The sequence below is a fragment of the Pithys albifrons genome, unplaced genomic scaffold (assembly GCF_047495875.1).
Source record: "Pithys albifrons albifrons isolate INPA30051 unplaced genomic scaffold, PitAlb_v1 scaffold_45, whole genome shotgun sequence".
Taxonomy (NCBI): domain Eukaryota; kingdom Metazoa; phylum Chordata; class Aves; order Passeriformes; family Thamnophilidae; genus Pithys; species Pithys albifrons.
Genome location: NW_027286060.1, coordinates 201,714 through 219,430, shown reverse-complemented (window position 1 = coordinate 219,430; position 17,717 = coordinate 201,714). Strand labels below are relative to the sequence as shown.

At 66.3% G+C, this 17,717-nt stretch overlaps 1 protein-coding gene across 1 annotated transcript in view; it reads right to left on the bottom strand.

Annotated features, from left to right (window-relative positions):
- PLEC (plectin) overlaps nucleotides 1–17,717 on the bottom strand; it is a 72,976-nt gene that overhangs the window by 13,035 nt on the left and 42,224 nt on the right. Inside the window, exons 33-59 of the mRNA XM_071581860.1 lie at nucleotides 17,596–17,617; nucleotides 17,247–17,492; nucleotides 13,512–13,910; nucleotides 12,416–12,498; nucleotides 11,347–11,486; nucleotides 10,973–11,093; nucleotides 10,150–10,834; nucleotides 9,745–9,950; nucleotides 9,320–9,540; nucleotides 8,614–9,215; nucleotides 6,771–7,360; nucleotides 6,151–6,321; nucleotides 5,845–6,005; nucleotides 5,311–5,470; nucleotides 5,148–5,232; nucleotides 4,471–4,712; nucleotides 4,130–4,249; nucleotides 3,909–4,016; nucleotides 3,595–3,813; nucleotides 3,152–3,355; nucleotides 2,850–3,081; nucleotides 2,499–2,725; nucleotides 2,254–2,376; nucleotides 1,440–1,541; nucleotides 1,229–1,330; nucleotides 731–877; nucleotides 39–194 (exon numbers count right to left, since the gene is read on the bottom strand). Of these exons, the coding sequence (XP_071437961.1) occupies nucleotides 39–194; nucleotides 731–877; nucleotides 1,229–1,330; nucleotides 1,440–1,541; nucleotides 2,254–2,376; nucleotides 2,499–2,725; nucleotides 2,850–3,081; nucleotides 3,152–3,355; nucleotides 3,595–3,813; nucleotides 3,909–4,016; nucleotides 4,130–4,249; nucleotides 4,471–4,712; nucleotides 5,148–5,232; nucleotides 5,311–5,470; nucleotides 5,845–6,005; nucleotides 6,151–6,321; nucleotides 6,771–7,360; nucleotides 8,614–9,215; nucleotides 9,320–9,540; nucleotides 9,745–9,950; nucleotides 10,150–10,834; nucleotides 10,973–11,093; nucleotides 11,347–11,486; nucleotides 12,416–12,498; nucleotides 13,512–13,910; nucleotides 17,247–17,492; nucleotides 17,596–17,617 (5,874 nt within the window). The remainder of the gene's footprint in view (nucleotides 1–38; nucleotides 195–730; nucleotides 878–1,228; nucleotides 1,331–1,439; nucleotides 1,542–2,253; nucleotides 2,377–2,498; nucleotides 2,726–2,849; nucleotides 3,082–3,151; nucleotides 3,356–3,594; nucleotides 3,814–3,908; nucleotides 4,017–4,129; nucleotides 4,250–4,470; nucleotides 4,713–5,147; nucleotides 5,233–5,310; nucleotides 5,471–5,844; nucleotides 6,006–6,150; nucleotides 6,322–6,770; nucleotides 7,361–8,613; nucleotides 9,216–9,319; nucleotides 9,541–9,744; nucleotides 9,951–10,149; nucleotides 10,835–10,972; nucleotides 11,094–11,346; nucleotides 11,487–12,415; nucleotides 12,499–13,511; nucleotides 13,911–17,246; nucleotides 17,493–17,595; nucleotides 17,618–17,717) is intronic.

The following is a 17,717-nucleotide window of genomic DNA, read 5'->3' as shown; positions in this document are numbered from 1 at the left end:
CTGTGCCATGTGTGCCCCAGACCACTGTGCAGCCTCACCTTGTGCTTGGCCAGCTCAATCTCACAGCTCTGCAGGTCGGGGCGCAGGGGTGCAGGGCCACGCAGCTGCTCCCCAGTGCGGCTCAGCCACTGCAGCAGCTCAGCCAGTTGGTGCTGGAACTGCCCCAGCCCCAGCAGTGCTGCCTCCAGCTGGTGCTGCCAGGTGGGAGAGCGGTGATGTCGGGGGAGCAACAGCAGCAATGTCTGGCACCCACCCAGCCCACTCAGCACCCACCCAATGACCACTTGGGTGTGTACACTCAGCACCCACTCAGCACTCACACAGTCCTGCACACCCACATGGCATCCTGTGCTCCCACAAAGCTCACACACACCCACCCAGAACCCACATGGCCCCAAGCACCCACCCAGCACCACATACCCAGCACCTGCATGGACACCTGGCACCACGGGGCACCCTGTATCCAATGGCTCCACTGCCTCATGCACCCTCACAGCATCACACCCAGCACCCACGTGGAACTGCTGTGAACACCCCCAGACCCACATGGCACCCACCACACACAGCCAGCCCCATGTACCCAGCACCAACACTGAACCTCCCACACTGACCCAGCACCGATACACACCCAGCACCCACATGGCACCCCCTGCACTCACCCAGCACTCTCATGTCACTCCATGCACTCCTCTGCCCCATGTCCCCTGCACCCCCCATGGCCTCTCCCCACCTGTCGGCTGACGATCTCCTCCTCCAGGTGGTCCCAGCGCTGGCGGAAGTCACTGAGTGCAGCAGGGGGGTCCCCCTGCCCCCCACCCCCCTGGTGCTGCAGGCTCTCCACATCCACCTTGCACTGGTACAGCTCCCGCTTGAACTCCTGCAGGGCGGTACTGGTGGGTGACCCTGGCCCCACAGACCAGGACAGGGTTTGCTGTCACCAGGCACTGCATGGCACCACATGGCACTGCATAGCATGGCATGGGCACCTGGGGCCAGAGCTGTTTCTCACAGGGAGTGAACACTCAACCTACCCAAGGACCTTGTATGGGGCAGGACTTGGCCAATCAGAGCCCATAACGGTGGCACCAGCACTGTCCAACCAGCCACCCCTCCATCCCGCCACTGTCTAGAGTGTCCCACTGCTCCCCCTGCCCCCTGGCCTCGGGTCCCCATCCAGCAGCACAAGATGGCTCAGCCCAACATGGCACAACATGGCACATCACGGCACCTTGAGCTCTGCCAGTTGCTGCTGCACCATGTCCAGGTCCCCGCCAACCAGGAACTCCTCCGCGATGCGCAGCTCAGCCGTGTCCAGCCACTCCAGCAGCCGCTGGGTGTGGGGGAAGATGGGGGAACAGGATTGGGGGTGTCACATGGTGGCCTCACAGCCCCTCAGACTCCCTTCCATGGAGAGTCTGCCTGAGGGCCCCTGCACTCACCTGCATTGTGTCCTGGTAGCTGAGGGCGGCCTGGAGCTGCTCCTCAAGGCGCCCATTCCGCTCCATCCACACCCTGCTCAGGCTGTGCCAGGAGGAGTAGAGCTGCGGCCGGGCATGGGGTCAGCAGTGGCATGGGAGGCAACAGGGCATAAGGGGACAGGGCACAGGGCACAAGGGGGACAGGGTGTGGGGGCTCAGGGCCTGGGGTCAGCAGTGCCACAAGGGAGACAGGGTGTGGGGGGACAGGGCATGGGGTTAGCAGTGCCATGGGAGGCAACAGGGCATAAGGGGACAGGGCACAGGGCTCAGCAGTGCCACAAGGGAGACAGGGTGTGGGGGGACAGGGCGTGGGGGGACAGGGCATGGGGTCAGCCGTGCCGTGGGAGGGGACAGGGTGTGGGAGTACAAGGTGCGAGGTCAGTAGTGCCATGGGAGGCAACAGGGTATAAGGGGACAGGGCACGGCACTCAGCAGTGCCACCAGGGGGACAGGGTCTGGGGGGGTCAGGGCGTGGGGGGACAGCGCTTGTGGCCAGCAGTCCCATGGGAGGGGACAGGATGTGGGGGTACAGGGTGCAGGGACAGCAGTGCCACAGTGGAGACAGGCCATGGGGTCTGGTGTATGGTGGTGGCACCATACAGGTGTCCAGGCTGGGGGTCAGTGGCACTGTACAGGAGTCTGGGCATGGAGGTCAGTGGTGTTGCACAGGGGTCTGGAGTGCAGGGTCAGTAACACGGCCCAGGGTCAGCGGGCACCCAATCCCCACAGCCCCAGAACTCCATCCCTCACTGACCCCAACCCCAGGGACACTCACATCATCCAGGCTCTTGGTGACATCGGGCTTGTCAGGGTCCCCACAGGAGGCCATCAGCTCCACGCCCAGGCTGCCCAGTGTGTCCAGCTCGCCCTGCAGGGCATCGATCTCCTCGCGCAGCGCCTGTGCACGGCCCAGGGGTCAGGGCTGCCTATGTCATGGCACTGCCCAAAACAGGGGTCTGCCCATACCATGGCACTTCCCATGCCAAGGCACTGCCCCCCAAGTCCCCACTACAGCTGTACCTGCATGGTGCGCAGCCGTGCACGGATGGCCTCAGGCTCCCCATTGGCCTCCTCCAGCCCCAGCACCAGCTGCTGGGTGTCACTGAGTGCCAGGGCCAGTTCGGAGAGGCCATGCCAGAAGCGCTCAGCCAGCGCCAGCAGCTCCCGCAGCCACTGCTCCTGCTCCTGGCAGCGGCCGCGCAGGGAGTCCCACTGTGACAGCAGCTGGGCTGTGCGCTCCTGGATCCCTGCAGGGCACAAGGGATCAGAGACCAGGAAGCCCTGCAGGATCTGGCACACCCACATAGCCCCAACAGAGACACAGATCACCCACCCGCCGGTGGTGCCACGCCCACCCCTCCGTGCCAGTACCTCTGGCTGCGGCGTCGGAGCTGACCGCCTGCATGGTGGCCAGAAGCTCTTCACCCTGCGCCTGGACACCCTTCAGGGCCACCCCCAGCTTCTCCAGCTCGCCCAGGGCCAGGCTGTTCTCCCGGATTTGCTCCCGCAGGTGGGCGGTGTCCCCGCGGACGGGGGACTGGCTCTGCAGCCGGCTCTGAAGCCGCTCCAGGCACTCCAGCAGCATGTCCATGCGTTCCGTCAGCTGGGGACCAGCCCGGTCACTCGAGGGGACGCCCCTGGGAACGTCCCCCACCCTGGTGCCAGCCCTGTACCTGGCTGTATCGCGGCAGGGCATCCTCCAGCAGAGTCGCTGCCTGGCGCACATGCTCACGGATGCAGCCATACTGCTCCTCAGCCTCCTGCCAGCGCCGCTGGAATGGGGCTCCCTGCTCCGGGCTCAGCTCCAGCAGCTGTGCCGACACACGCTGCAGCTTTCCCACCAGCGGCCGGTGCTCAGCGATGGCCTCCCGCAGGCTCTGGGGATGAGGAACAGCCACAGGGTCACGTTGGGGTGGCACGTGCCCAGCAGGGATGTGTCTCATGGGGACATGTGCTGGTGCGACCTGTGCTGCTCCCAGCAGACTCATGGTCATCAGGTGCCCCAGCCCTCTGTCCCCCCAGTGATGCCACCTCCATCCTGTCACCTCTCCACTTCCAGCCCCACAGGGACACCGAGAACATCCCTCCATGTTCCTGCCCCTGTCCCTGCCTGCACCTGCAGCAGTGCCTGCTGCTCCTTGAAGGCCTCGTAGCTGATGGTGTTGGGGGAGAGCTGCACCCCCAGGGCCTGTGTCTCCTCCAGCCAGGGCAGCAGCTCCTCGAGTGCCTCGGAGAACTGGGCGAGCAGGGACTGGGCGTGTTCCAGCTGCACAGCACAGGCACCACTGCGCAGGGAGAGCTGCTCCGTGTGCTCCCGCAGTGCCTGCACCAATGGCTGTGGAGACAGGGGGTTCACCAGGCGGCTGGGGACGTGGGGCATGGCCATCCCTGGGTGATGGCACCATTCCCCCTGACACCACACCAGCTCACCTGGAGCTGCTGCTGCAGGGGCTCAGGGCAGCAGCGCAGCAGCGGGTCTGAGATCCCCAGCAAACGCTCAATCAGACCCCGGCAGTGCAGGATCTCAGCAGAGAGCAGCTGGAACGGAGCAGCAGGTGGGTGCCGGGTCCTGGGGGTCAGTGCAGGACTCAACAGAATGGGGGCACTGAGCCAGTGTCCCCAGGGACCCCTGGGCACCACTACAGACCCACCTTCTGCTCAGAGAGCTGTGAGCTGAGAGCCTCAGAGTCCAGTTGCACGCGGCCAATCTCCTCCAGCCGCTCGCCCAGCCCAGCCACACGGGCAAGCTGGGACTCCAGGACCTGCTCAAACTGCAGCAAAGGGACAGGCATCAGCCAGGCAGGGTGGGCACACACCAGGGCAGCTGCTCCAAGACTCAGACCCCTGGCACATCCCAGTCCCACAGGACTGTCTGCCATCACCCAGAGTATCCCACCCAGACCCAACTCCCCCATCTCCCACTGCAGACAATGATGCTGGGAATGGTGAGGGGGACAGAGGATGATGGTCCCCAAAGCCCCACGTCCCGCACCTTCTCCCTGTCGGCAGCGCTGACGAGGGGCTCCTGGCCATCATCCTGGCTCTCCCGCTTGCCCAGCTCCTTCTCCATGCGGCCCAGCCACAGTGCCAGGTCCTCAGGGGCTGTGCCCAGTCGGGATGAGGCCTCCAGGGTCTGCCCCAGCCGGTGTGCAGTGTCAGCGCTGCTCTGGCCCACAATGAGGTACCGCATCCTCAGTGACTCCATCTTCTCCTGTACCAGCTGGGCCTCCTCCCCTGTGGCCACACCACACTGGCATCAGCACCTCCATGCCAGCATCCCCAGGCAAGGGATCAGCCACACCAACAGCTTCCATTGCTGTGATGGTTGCTCTGAACTGACCTTCCCCCTCTCCTGCTGCTCCTGGAACTGGCTCCGGCCCCTCATCCCACTGCCAGTAAAATCCACCTTCCCAGCTGCCTTTCACCACTGCTGCACCCTGTCCCACCATGGCCCTGACCCCTAAGGCTCTGATCTGGCCCCTCTCCATCCCATGGGATGCTGTGCTCCCTCAGACCACCCCAGAGCCCCAGTGGGGAGCAGCATGGCCCAAGGAGTCCCAGTGCCCAGGGGTGCCCTCACTGGGCTGGGCTGCTGCACTCTGTGCTCATCTCATCCCATGCACCGTGGTCCCAACGCCATGGCTGCCACTCCTGGCCATTGCCACTCACCTGTCACCATCTCCAGGACCTTCTGCCCACTTTCCAGGGCACTATCCAGCTCTCCCAGCCGCCCACGGATCTCCTCGCAGAGTGCCTGGACAAGAAGCTTCCATGGCAGAGACTGACAAAGATATAGGTGCCCATGCCCACCCCGTGCCCACCCTGGTCCCACCTGGGTCTGCCGGTGGGCATCCTGCACACGGCCAACACATCCATCAGTGTGCCAGAGCTGGGCCAGCTGCCGTTCCATGGCACTGAGCCACTCCTGGAAGGCATCCATGGCCTCCTGGAAGCCCTGAGCCGCTGGCAGGATCCGCTCCAGGCAGCCATACCTGTGCCGGGAGGGCTGGGTGAGTTGGGAGGTCTTTGAGGCCAAGGTGTCAGCCAGCAAAGCCCCCTCTCCCCCACATCAGGGTCCCCATGCCCTGCGATCCCCAAGGAGGAGTGACATGGTAAGGCCAGTGTCCCCAAAGAGGGACCTGTGGGAAAAGCCTCTTGCTGGACTGGCTGCAGAGCCCTAGACTCTCTGCCACTGTGCTTCCCTGGCACATAGAATGGGGATGGTTCCTCTGCAATGGTGGTGGCCCTCATGCCAGAAGGGCAGAGCAGACAGGGACATTGGGGTGTCAAGATGGCACAGCTGATGGGAACACCAGTGGGTAGAGCCCATGCCCACACGGTGATGAGGGTCTTGACCCTGACCCACCTTGCTTCAGCCTCCTGCATCAGCTTCTCCCACCTCTCCCCAAGGTCGGAGAGGCCAGTGCTGCCCTCAGAGGCTGCCGTGCTGGAGCCGTGTGCTGTCGGTCTGTCCCGCAGGATGAGTTCCACGCGTGGCCTCCGCTCCTCCAGCAGCCGCTTCAGAAGCTGCAAGGCAGGGGGGGATCACGCTGTGCCGAGGGCACCCATCCGCCCAAAAAGCCTTGGCACAGCCCCGGGCGGCCGCTCCAGAGCCGGACGCTAATCCCCGGCTGGAGCCCGTGGGTGGGACGCGCCGGCTGGCCCTGCTGACCTTCTGCTCCTCCAGCTGCGCCTTCGCCACCTTCGCCTCCGCCGACGGCGGCTTCTGGTTGCTCACCAGCTCCTCCATGTCGGCCACCCAGGCCAGCAGCCGCTCCAGCGTCTCCTGGCCCCGCTCTCCGCCCGCCACCTCCTCTGCAATAGGGGTGGCCCGCGGGGACACCTGTAGGGGCAGAGGTGGCTGAGCCGCTCAGATAAGAGGACAGGGCACAGCCGTGGGGCTGGGCTGCGACCCCACACTCTGCCCTGTCTGGGAGGTGACACCGGGGACAGTGTGACCCTGCCCAGCCCATGGGGATCTCCCCGGCATCCCCCACAGGGCTTCTCAAAGCAGGGGCTGTGCCCTCTGCATCGTTTGGACCCCTCTGGACACACGATCCCCACAAGCTGCAGGGTAGGGGAGAGGATTTCCGGTCCTATGGCACCGGGCTGAGTGCCCAGCACCGGGGGTGTCACCAGCACCAGGGCACAGACCCCGGTGACCCCTCACGAGCCCTGGCCAAGGGAGAGAAAGGCGAAGACTCGTTGTGGAGAGAACCATGCCAGAGGCCAGCCCCGTGGTGCGTTGTTGGCACGGTGTCCTCCCGGCGAGGATCCCTGCCCGGCAGTCACCTCGATGGCATCTGCATGTCCGGCGCAGCCGGTGGCAGCGAGCTCCCCCACGCGCTCCGTCAGCACGGTGACCGTCCGGGTGACAACGGGGTCGCCGCCCTTCTCGCCCGCCGGGTACTCGGTCACCTCCACGATCTCCGTCACGATGGTCTCAGTCACCTCCGTCACCTCCGTCACTTCCCGGGTGGTGACAGGTTTCCAGGACCAGGTGCTGCGGGGGACGCTGGCCCTGGGCGGGGTCCAGGTTGCGCCCCCCGCCTGCCCCTTCACCGGGACTCCGGCCGTGCCCCCGTTCTGCACCGCCACCTCGGACTGACTGCGCCTCAGCACCGGGCTGCCCGGCCGGCTCCGAATGGCACTGGGCACCGGACTCCAGCCGTTCTCCACCGGCACCGGCGCCTTCTCCAGCAGTCCCGGCCAGGCCTCAGTGACGCCTCCAGCGGGCAGTTGCCCCTCATCCAGCCCCGGCTCCCGGCACGGCGGCTCCCGCAGGAGCTCCTCCGGCCGCCGGCTCTTCTCGCCCAGGCAGCTGGGCCGGCTCACCGAGTTGCCCATGGCGCGGGCGCCGGGCCCCCGCCTCAAATCCCGGCCTGAAACGAGCCAGGGGACGCGCGTTGCCGAGGCCACCGCGGGGCCCTGGACCCCGTCCTGCGCCCAGGTCACCCCTCCTTGCCTCTCTCCGCTGCCTGATCTCCCGCTCCGGTGTCGGGGGGTTCTGGCCCCCCAACAAAAGGCTGCCAAGAGCCAGGTGACCAGCAAGGGGGGACGGGACGCTGGCCGACACAAGGGTCTGGCGGAAGGAGGGGATCCCGAGGGACCTCCCGGCAGTGCCCGGGATACCCGTTCTGTGCGTCTCGGCAGCAGACGCGGCAGTGGCGGCAGCGCCAGGCACCGGGGACAAGCAGATGCTCCCGCCCTGCGTCGCCTTGTGCCGTTGGATTAACAAGGGCGGCGATGCCAGAAGAAGGGAGCATCTGTCCAGGGGACGGGGGGCTGGGGGTGGCCGGGGGCACCCACCGGCGGGCGGGCGGGCGGTGGGGCGGGCAGGGGACAGGCAGAGGACAAGCAGGTGGCCTCCCCACCCTGTCAGCACTGCCGCAGCCATAAATCCTCAGTGTGACCCGGCAGGACCCTCCCCCGGCAGCCCCCCTGCCAGCCCCCCTGCCGCAACCCTCCCGATCCCCGGCCTCACACTTGGCCCTCCGGCTCGGCCGTGGGCACACGCCCCTGTGCACGTGTGTAAACACACACACCCACACTTGTGTACACACATACACTCACACTCCCACACATGTGCACACACACTCACACACGTGTGTACACACACCCCGCCCACACGCAGACCCCACGCTCCTATCCTTGTGCAAGGGGCAGTGGCAAGACCCCCGCGCCCGTGTCAACCGTGACATGAAACACACCTGTGGCAGCTCCGCACACGCGTGGGGAACGCACATGCCCCTACACTCACCCGCCGTGGCCGTGTCCCCCGGGGTGTCCCCGCCATGGGCACCGAGCCCCCACGCACGGTCCGACACGCGGTAAAACACGCCACGGGCACGGCCCCCGTGCACGATCATTGGACACACTTGGAGCCACAGAGGGGTCCCGACACTCGCACCCCCGTGGGTGCAGTGCTGTGGGGCATCGCAGCCCCCACCCACCGCCCCCCTCTGCGTGTCGGGTTCCCGTGGGACCGTACGGGTAGGGGAGCCACGACGCGGGGTGACTCGGGGGGATCCCGCACCGCGCCTCTGCCTCGAGGTTGCTGGGGGGACACAGACCCCGCCCGGCCCCGCGCGCCCCGCGCTCCCAGACCCGCGCAAAGCCCCGGCCCCACACTCACCCCTCGGCGGCTCCGGACGTCCATGGGGCCGGGCCGGGGGCGCCGCCGCCGCCGCCGTTACCGGCCGGGGGGAGTGGGGCCGGCCTGTGCAGGGGAGCGGGGCGGGGGCAGCGGAGGGGGCTCGGACCCCGTTGCCACCGCCCCGGCCCCGCCGCCGCCGCCGCCGCTGCCTTTGTGCGCCGCGCCCGCGGCGCGGAGGGAGTACAGAGAGCGGGGGGCACTGGTGAGGACCCTCGCACCAGCCCCGGCCCGGCGGGGTTGGTCTGACCCCGGACACGCCGCCGCCCCCGTTAACCCTCCGGGCGCCGATGGCCGCGGTTACCGGGGAAACCCCCGGGGCCCCGCAGCCATCCCGCGGGGGAGGGGCGGCGCCGGCCCACCGCCCGCCCAGCGCCGCCCAGGGGGGGCGACATCCCGCAAGGGCACTGGCACTGACACCGACACCTGCTCTGGCACCGCACTGACACCTGCGCCGGCACCAGCACCGACACCAGGCACCACCGGCAGCGGCAGCGGCACCAGCGTCGGCACCTGCTCCTGTCCCTGCACTGTTGCAGACACCAGCACCTTTCCCCGCACCAGCAGCTGCCCCGACACCAACACTGACACATCAGCTGCCACCTGCACCGACACCGGCATCAGCACCTGCCGCTGCACCTGCACCGTCACTGAAACCTGCACCTGCCCCACACTGGCACCAGCCCACCCAGTGCACCGACAGAGGCACCGACACCAGTCCAGGCTGCGCCACAGCCCCACGGTGTCACAGCCCTTCCAGCTCTGGTGTTGTACCCTCCAGGGAGCACCGATCCCCCTCCCCGGCCCTGGCCCCACCAGCTCCAGCCCCAGGCAGTAGGTGCTGCGGTCATCAAAGGGCTCCGCCCCGTTCCTCAGGGCTTGGGACTGAGGGAGCTTCTGAATAAGGGGCTAGGGGGGGCTCAGTGAAGCAGGGCATAGCTGGGGGGCCCAGGCTAGGCTGCCAAGATTCTGGGGCGAAGGCCACCCTGAAAACCGGGGTGCTGCAGCCCTGGGGCTCCAGGACACCCCCCACCTCCTCCGCGCTGCCACCCTGGGTGCCGGAAATACCCAGGTGGGGGCTGCTCCTGCCTGCAGTGTGAGCCTCCTCCTCACCCTGCCTGGACCCAGCTCCAGCTCCGCGGCCCCCCAGCCAGTGTGAACCCCTCGAGGTGGGGGTCCTGCCCCACAGAGCTGCACGGGTGGCCCTCGCTGGGCCCCGGGAGCCGGGGGGCCGCTGCGGGCGCGTCGGCCACGCTGATGGATGGGGCTCCCCAGGGTCTCCTGGGAGCGGCGGGCGGCGGGGCCGGGGGCTTTGTCTGCTGCCAGAGACGCTGCCGGGAATTAGCATCTGCCAGGGCCTCGGCGGCTCCACACCGTCCTGTGGCGGCTCTGCACCATCTTTCCCACCCAGCTCTGGAGCCTTCCACTGCTGGCACCAAGCTGCTGGGCACCTAGCATGGGTCTGAGCCCCATGGCACCTCGGGCACCCCATAGCACCCCACGGCGCCCAGCCAGGACCTGCCAGGCAGGAGCTGGGCAGGGGGTGACGATCAGCCGAGCTGCCTCCCGGCAGCTCGCCCGGCACGCTCCGCAGCCCCAGGTACCGGGCTCGGGATGGCACGGGCGCCCCGGGCAGGGGAGCCCGGCGCGGGGCACCGGGCGGGAGCGGTCGGCTGGAATCCGCAGCCTCAGATCCCGGGAGCCGGGTGGGTTTCTGCGCGGCCTCGGCTTTGTCTGCGCTGGGGCCGGGATGAATGGCCCTTTCAGTTTGTGCCGTCATGTGTGCCGAGGGAGCCCGTGTGCCGGCCAGGCCCTGAACAAAAGGAGCCGGCGAGGGGCTGCGCGCAGAGCGGCGAGGAGGGGCTGCCGGCCGCCCCCATCGCGCTTCTCCCGCTGTGGCTCCGCGCCTGGACAGAGGGTACAGCGGTGCAGGGCTACACAACCCGTGCGTGGCCGCACATCCTTCGTGCACAGTCACACACCCCTCGCACAGCCGCACCCCCGTGCCCAGGCAGTGCCCAGGCAGAGCCGCAGCTGAGCCCGGTGCAGACGGTGGCCCTGTGGCCAGCCGGGCTCCGAGGCAGCGATTCTGCGAATACTGGCGGGGCCGCGGGGCCCGCGGGCTCCGAGCCAGCAGCACCGTCGGGCTGGGGAGCAGGAGCCGGGGACGGGTGGCCTGACACCGGCTCGTTGTGGGGACGAGCTGAGGGGTCTCTCAGGCCGTTATGGCCAGGCACCCTCTTGCCTTCCAGGGAGCAAGACTTCACAGGCCTCGATGGAAACATGAGCTGGTCCTGCCCGGCTCTGTGTAAGCCGGCCGCAGCCCAGGGCCAGACGTTACCTGCGGGGCCGTGCCGGGCTCCGGCAGCGTCGGCAACCGCTTCTCCACGGCGTCCAGCCAGTGCCGCAGGGCCAGCAGCTGCTCCTGCACCTCCAACCTCCGTTCTGACCGCGGCCGGGCTCTGGGGAGAGAGCGGGGACACTAAAACAGAGTGGAGGACGTGGCCGCTGTCCTCCCTGCCCACATTGCGCTGAGCCCCGGCCTAGCTGCGCACTCATAACAGACCCTGCGAAGGGCGTCCAGGCCACGCCACCGCTTGTGGCTGCACCAGCTCTCACTCTGCTCGCCCCGGCACAGCCGAACCGCGCCCTCCCCATCCCGGCGCCGACCCAGACCCCCCAGACGGTGCAGGTTCACCCCAGCTGCCCCATCACGGTGCAGGCACCGAGGAATACCCGCAGTCCCCGACACGGTATATTCGGAGGTGCTCATACCTCTCCATCTCCTCCCCATTCGGTGATGACCCCTCCACGCTCTCCCCGGTGAGCCCAGTGTTCCCCGCAGTGCGGTGCGTCTGCAGGAAGAGCAGAGAGACGGTGGGGACGGAACACCAGGACCCGGCAGAGTAGCAGGGGATGCGGGTCCACAGACCTTCCCGCTGGAACAGCGGTGCGGAGGTCTGGAGTCTCGCTGCGTTCCCCCAAAGACGACCCACCCTCACCAGCCACGGGAGAGCTCCCATGGCCGGGACCCCCAACCTCTGTCTCCGGCCGTCACCGATGCCTGCGAGTTTTGACTCGGCTCCGGCTCCTTTACATTCCTGCAGCTCTCCTCAGTTTCCCGACCCTTTTTCGCCCGAGATCAATCCCAGATCTCAGCCGGCTGCTGCCCCTTGGGCTCCATCTGGTCCCCTGTGTCCCTACACCTGCTCTGTGCACTGCAGAGCCACTGTTTGGGTCTGGCTGAGCCCAAACCAAGCCATGGAAAACTGAGCCACGACAAACTGTCCCGTGGAAAACCCACTACACTGACACGGTGCACTGACACCCACACCAGCCGCTCCCGGCTCCGGTGCTGTGAGCGCGGTCGCTTTGCCGCAACATATGGAGGGACATGCCAGGCAAACACTGAGATCTAAAACGCAGCAACTCCCCGGCACGGGCACAGAGACGGGGTATGAACGGCGACCGACTGCTCCGTGCCCCGGCAGAGAGAGGGGCTGGCAGAAGGGATCGCACTGTACCCGCTCCCAAGGCTGACAGCTGTGCTACTCCCAACAGCACAGGGAGCCCTGCAATTAACTGATCGTTAACCGTGGTGATTAATTAAGCCAGGTCATCTGGCCGAGTACAACGAGGGGGATTCCAGGAGGAAAACAGTCACCCAAAGACTAGGGGTATCCTGGATGAGCCGTGGGCAGGGTCTTGTCAGGAACCCTCGCAGGAGCAGTAAGGAATTCCCGGAATGAGGTCAAGCGGCTTCAGACAGGTGCCAGTGCCGGACCCGCTGCAGTCCCTCGTCGCCGGAGTGCCGGCAGGGCTCGGTCCCCTCGGAGACGCTCCGGGACTGCGCATTCACGGCAGACCCTGCAGGCGCGATGCCATCAGCCACGTCAGGGTTCTCCCGCCCGACGCGCCCTCAGTGTGGCCCCCTTCCCCCGGCACGGCACAGGTGCCCCATGCCAGCTGTCCAGTCTCGTGCTTCCTCCTGCTCCGCACCGGGCGAGTGTTCAGGAAAGGAGCGGAATGCGAGGCCGGGGGCACTGAGGTTCGTGGGGTCGTGGCAGCTCCAGCGCAGTCACCAGCAGTCCCGCAGCCCTCCTGCCCCGCCAGTCTCTGGTCCCATGTGCCTCACGATGAGCCCTCAGCCCGGGGCAGGACCACGGTGAAAAAGAGGTCACACAGCCCCGTCACCAGAGATTGGGCACAGAGAACCGGAGAGCTGGAGGATGCTGCCGCAGGTGGGCAGAGGACAACAGCGTTTGCAGTGGGAAACGCTCTTCCAGCAACTCAGTCCAGGCTGGCGAGGATGGAGCCGAGGATGAAACCCCAGCGACGCTGCCAGCCTGTCCCAGACAAGGCGTCGGGGCGACTGCACCGGCTGCTCCGGTACCGAGGACATGTCAAGACACCACGATCAACCCCGAACCCCAAACCGTCGCCGGGACACCGATGCGCTGGGCGCGGCACGTGCCTGCCAGGATCCCGCAGCCGCTGTCTGACCTGGCCCGCTAGAGGGGGGTCCCCAGCCCTGGCTCTGGCATCAGACACCTCGAGCTGCGCCGTCTGCCCGAGGACAAGACGGCCGGAACACACGGACCTGAAGCTGCCCGACAGCAGCTCCACAGTTCCGCGGAGGGAGGCAGGTCCTCGCACCGCGCTACCCACACGGCACCGCCGCCATCCCCACCGCGTCATTCTGGCCCCGTGCCCAGCCTGGGGGCTGCCTAGTGCCCGGCAGGACGTGGTGGCTGCAGCCCTGGGGCAGCACCGTCCTCACTCGCACCCCCGAGCCCCGCGTCCCGGACGAGGGGATTCACTGGCCCTGCCAAGGCCGGCCCCAGCAGAGACCGACGGGGTACGGAGTCTCCGGTGCCTACGCGAGGCAGAGCCGCCCTTGGCCAACGCAGCCGGGCTCCGAGCCCCAGCGGTGCGGCCGGGGGTGGTCTCGGGGTCCCTGCCCATGAGGAGGTTCAGCGCCTCGGCGAGGCGGGGGCGTGGGAGAGGCCGGTCCGGCTTTGTGGAGAAGCTGTACAGAGCGTTCCCGGAGCGGAGGGGGACGAGCCAGCAGTGCCCGGGGCGGTGGCACAGGGAGCTGGCAGCTACTCTGTGCCAGCACAGCCGAGCCGGCTGCCTCGGCCACACTTGGGACAGCGGCCACGGGTCCCAACCACCGGACCGCAGCCAGGACGGGGCAGTGCTGCTGCTCACGATGTGACGGGAGGTTGGCAAATGCTGGCGTGCGCTTGGCGGGGGGGGGGGGAAGGACCCCTCCAGGTCTGATCGGCACCAGGGACAGGGCGGCACTCGGTGCCTCACATGCCACGGCCCACAGTGTTAATGATGAGGGGTAGTTTTGCTCCAGGAGGCGGGGAGGGTGAGCTCCGAGCTGCACGGCAGCAGGGCAGGAGGAGCTGCAGGGCATTAAAATTGCGAATGTCATGGAGTTCTCCATCGTGACAAACTTGGCCCCGATACACACTGGCCTGGTCGCTTCCAGTGCATGGTGCTGAAAGGACTTTGGAAGGGACAGATGGTCTCAGGGGGCAATGGAGATGTGGAGCAGCATGAGGCAATGGAGAGGGTCTATGGATAAAGGACATAGCGCTGAGTTTGGGGTTGTGTCACCCAGGAGCAGACAGCCCAGAAGATCTTGGGGTGTCCCCATCTCCTGCACCCCTTTGCCAGCTATGGCAGGAGGATCCCAACACCCCAGGCACACTGGAGAGGGTCCCCATATCAAGGGCCCAGGGCTGAGGGCATGTGGGGAATGGGGTCTCCTCTGTCATGTGGATGCAGGTCCCATGGTGGGGCTCAGGAGTGGGGGATCTCTCACCAGGGACTGGAGCTGAACCCCACCAGTGTTGGGTGGTGATGTCGAGTTGGACCACGGGGCTTAGCCCTGGGCCAGAGGGCTCTTGGTGGCCTCATGAGCTTTGGGAGAGGTGACTGGCTGGGGTGGGAGGTCAGGAAGATGGTGGGGAGGAGGGAATGTCTGGGGGAGCAGGGAACATCTGGGGGACACAGGGAATATCTGGGGGGGGTGCTGAAATGGGGCATGGCCCTGGGCAGCCCATGCCACCCTGGGGAGTGTCATTGCTGCCTTGGGACCCCTCCTGAGTCTGCAACTCCCTCTGTCCCTCCAGCCCTGCTGCACCCAACAGGCACATCCCACTGCCGGTGGGGACAGATGTGGTTAATTGCCAACAGACAATGCAATTAACGTCCTCCCAGCCACTGCCATCTGTCCTGGCTTCCCCACCCAGGGCCGCCGCCAGGGCCAACACTCTTGGCTGCTCCTGACATGGTGAGACACCGCCAGCCTTTGGATGTCACAGGGGTCCCACAAGGGCCTGAACAGCTCTGGTACTCCCAGCACGGTGCCTGGTGCTCCTGGCACTGCTGCAGGATGAGCCTCCCAGTCTGGGCAGAGGAGTTGCACCTGGCTCATCAGGCTGGACAGACCCCTTGAGCTGCCCACACCTGTGCTGGCAGCTGCATCTACATTTCTCAGTTTGCCAGGGCTGTCCCTTCCAAATGCTGCTGCTCTGCCAGCGGCTGCTGGGCCAGCATGCCCAGATTCTCTCCAGCCTCTCATCCTCACGGCAAACCACTGCCACCTGCCCACAACAGCCCCTCACTGCCCAAAAAGGGAGAGTCCATGGCACATCCCTCACTGGGCAGAGACCATGGGATGGGCAGGCACAGCTCTGCATCAGCAGCGGTAAAGGCACACATGGGCACAGGAATGAGTGCTGTGGGGGGCAGTGTCTGTGCCCCACCCAGAGTCCCACTGACAGGGCTGGGAGGGATGGGTCTGTCCCCCTGAGATGCAGCCTCAGAAACCCCACAGCACCAGCAGTGCCCACTCCCCAAAAACAGAGACCTGCTAGCCAGGGGCTGTGGCCACACTCACCTCCTGGCAATGCTGGCTGTGCTACCAGCCTGGGACAGCCCTGGGGACACCCCCACAGCCCTGCTCTGTGCCTGGCAGCACTGTGGGCACACTGAGGCCCAGCCCACGGGTGCAGCACCTGTGCCAAGAGCCAGTCAGGACCCCTGTGCCCCAGCACATTCCACCATGACTCACAGCAGTACACGCAGCTCATGGCACAAACACACATGAGGCAGTGGGAGTCCTCAGCCCACAGCCACGGTGGCAAGGCTGGAGGGGTGAACAGACCACGCGGAGCTGCCAGCTGGTTTCAGAGGATTCTCCTTTACTGCCCTCACAGGGGAGCCCTGGGTTCACACTGCTCCTTTTACAGATGCTTCACGGTATGTACAGGTCAGGGTTTTAGTGTTTTGCCCCCAAAAGGAGATGTGTTTGGGTAACTGATGGGCCCCCAATGCCCCAGTGAGTGATGGCTGGGGCACTGGGCACCCCAGGGAGTGGGGAGCATCCCGGGGCTGCGCGCAGCGGCACCTCATGCAAAGCCAAAGGGCGTAATGAGAGCAATAATGACACCAGAGGCGGAGGGTAACATGACTGGATTTACAGGGGGCAGATGAGAGCAGGGGGAAGGAGGAGATGCCATGGAGATCCACGGTGAGCCTGGCACCCTGCCAGGAGGCCATCCCTGGGGAGCATGGGTTTTGCAGGGTGAGGAGGCACAGGGTGACCCTGTGGGTGCCTCTTGGGCCACTGGCTGCCCAGGCACTGAGGCCCCAGTCTCTGCCCAGGGGCAAGTGCAAAGGGCAAGGGAGCACGTCCCTGTGTCCTCAGGCGCGGTCCCACTGGCCCCGGGGCGGGGGACGGGCTCCGTGGCGGCGGTGAGGGGAGGTGAGATGGACATCCAACCACACTACAACAAAGTGAACAGAAAAGATGGGATGAGACAGGGAGAACGATCCATGAGATGAAGCCACTGACCCGACCGGCAGTGCCGCACGCCCGCCGCGGGACTGGGACGGAGCAGGGAGCTCGGTGTTACCTGTGCTGGCAAGCGCGGCCGAGCAGCTGCCGCCTCCGGGGCTCCCCTCGAGCCCATCCATGACCTGCTGACATCGGAGACCCAGCTCAGGAGCTCACCCAGCGGCACTGGGACATCTTTGGTGGGACTGGAAAAAGATGTCTGCCAGAGAGAGAGCTCGTTACTGCGGGTGGAGGGAGAACAGGGGGGCACGGGGTGGGTCAGAATTACCGCGAGGAAGGAAAAGGATGCTGGTTTTACAGAAATCTGCCTTTTTCTAACACGAGCATGTTTTGGGCTGCTGCAGCATCCCATGGCCCACCCCATGCTCCAGGGGGTCCTGGGGCCCCCACACCCCTCACAAGGGTCAGCAAAGTCCCTGTGGCTGGGGGGGCTCTGGAAACAGGAGCCGTGCAGAACCTGGCTAGGGCATGGGCTCTGGCAGACACCTGCCAAGGGGGCATGGAGCCACATTAGTGTGAGGAAATCAACCTCGAGTGGAAGCACTTCTCAGATACACGGAGAGAGAGACAGACAGACAGACCAGCCGGCCACGGCGGGAGTATCCCAGAGGGCGGGTGAGCGGGTGGGCTGGCGGAGGCAGGCGCGCAGTGAAGCCACTCGGCGGGCGAAGCGGCGGAGCGGAGGCAGGTTCCCCCCGTGTGGCATGGAAGCACCGGGCAGCACCAGCATGGCACTTACGGTCGGAGCACCAGCTCCGCGGTGCGGTGGCAGGGATGTGCCGGGAGGCCAAGGCAGGGAGATGGGGCAGCTCGGGGGCCGGGGTGCAGAGCCCCTTCCTCGACACGCTGAGTGGGTGGAAGGGGTCCAGGCAGCAGCTCCAAGGCCGGTGTGGCGTGTCTGGCTGTCGTGCTGGAGAGCCCACAATGTCCTCCTCCAGCATGCCAGCTGCAGTGGGGTACACCATGGGGCCAGGGTCATCTCCTCCTTCGGGGTGCAGGGGTTGAAGCCGGCAGGTTAATTACAAAAGAGTGCTAAGTGGTTAGATCCAAACAGGGAACTGTTTTCCTGGTATCCAGCTTGACCGCACCATGTGTGAGCGGCAGCGGAGTCTACGCAGCCAGGGGCAGGAACGGCGTCCGGCTCCCAGGGCACAGGGCAGGGAGGGTAGTGTGTGTTCTCTCTCATCTCTTAATATACAAACACTGTCAG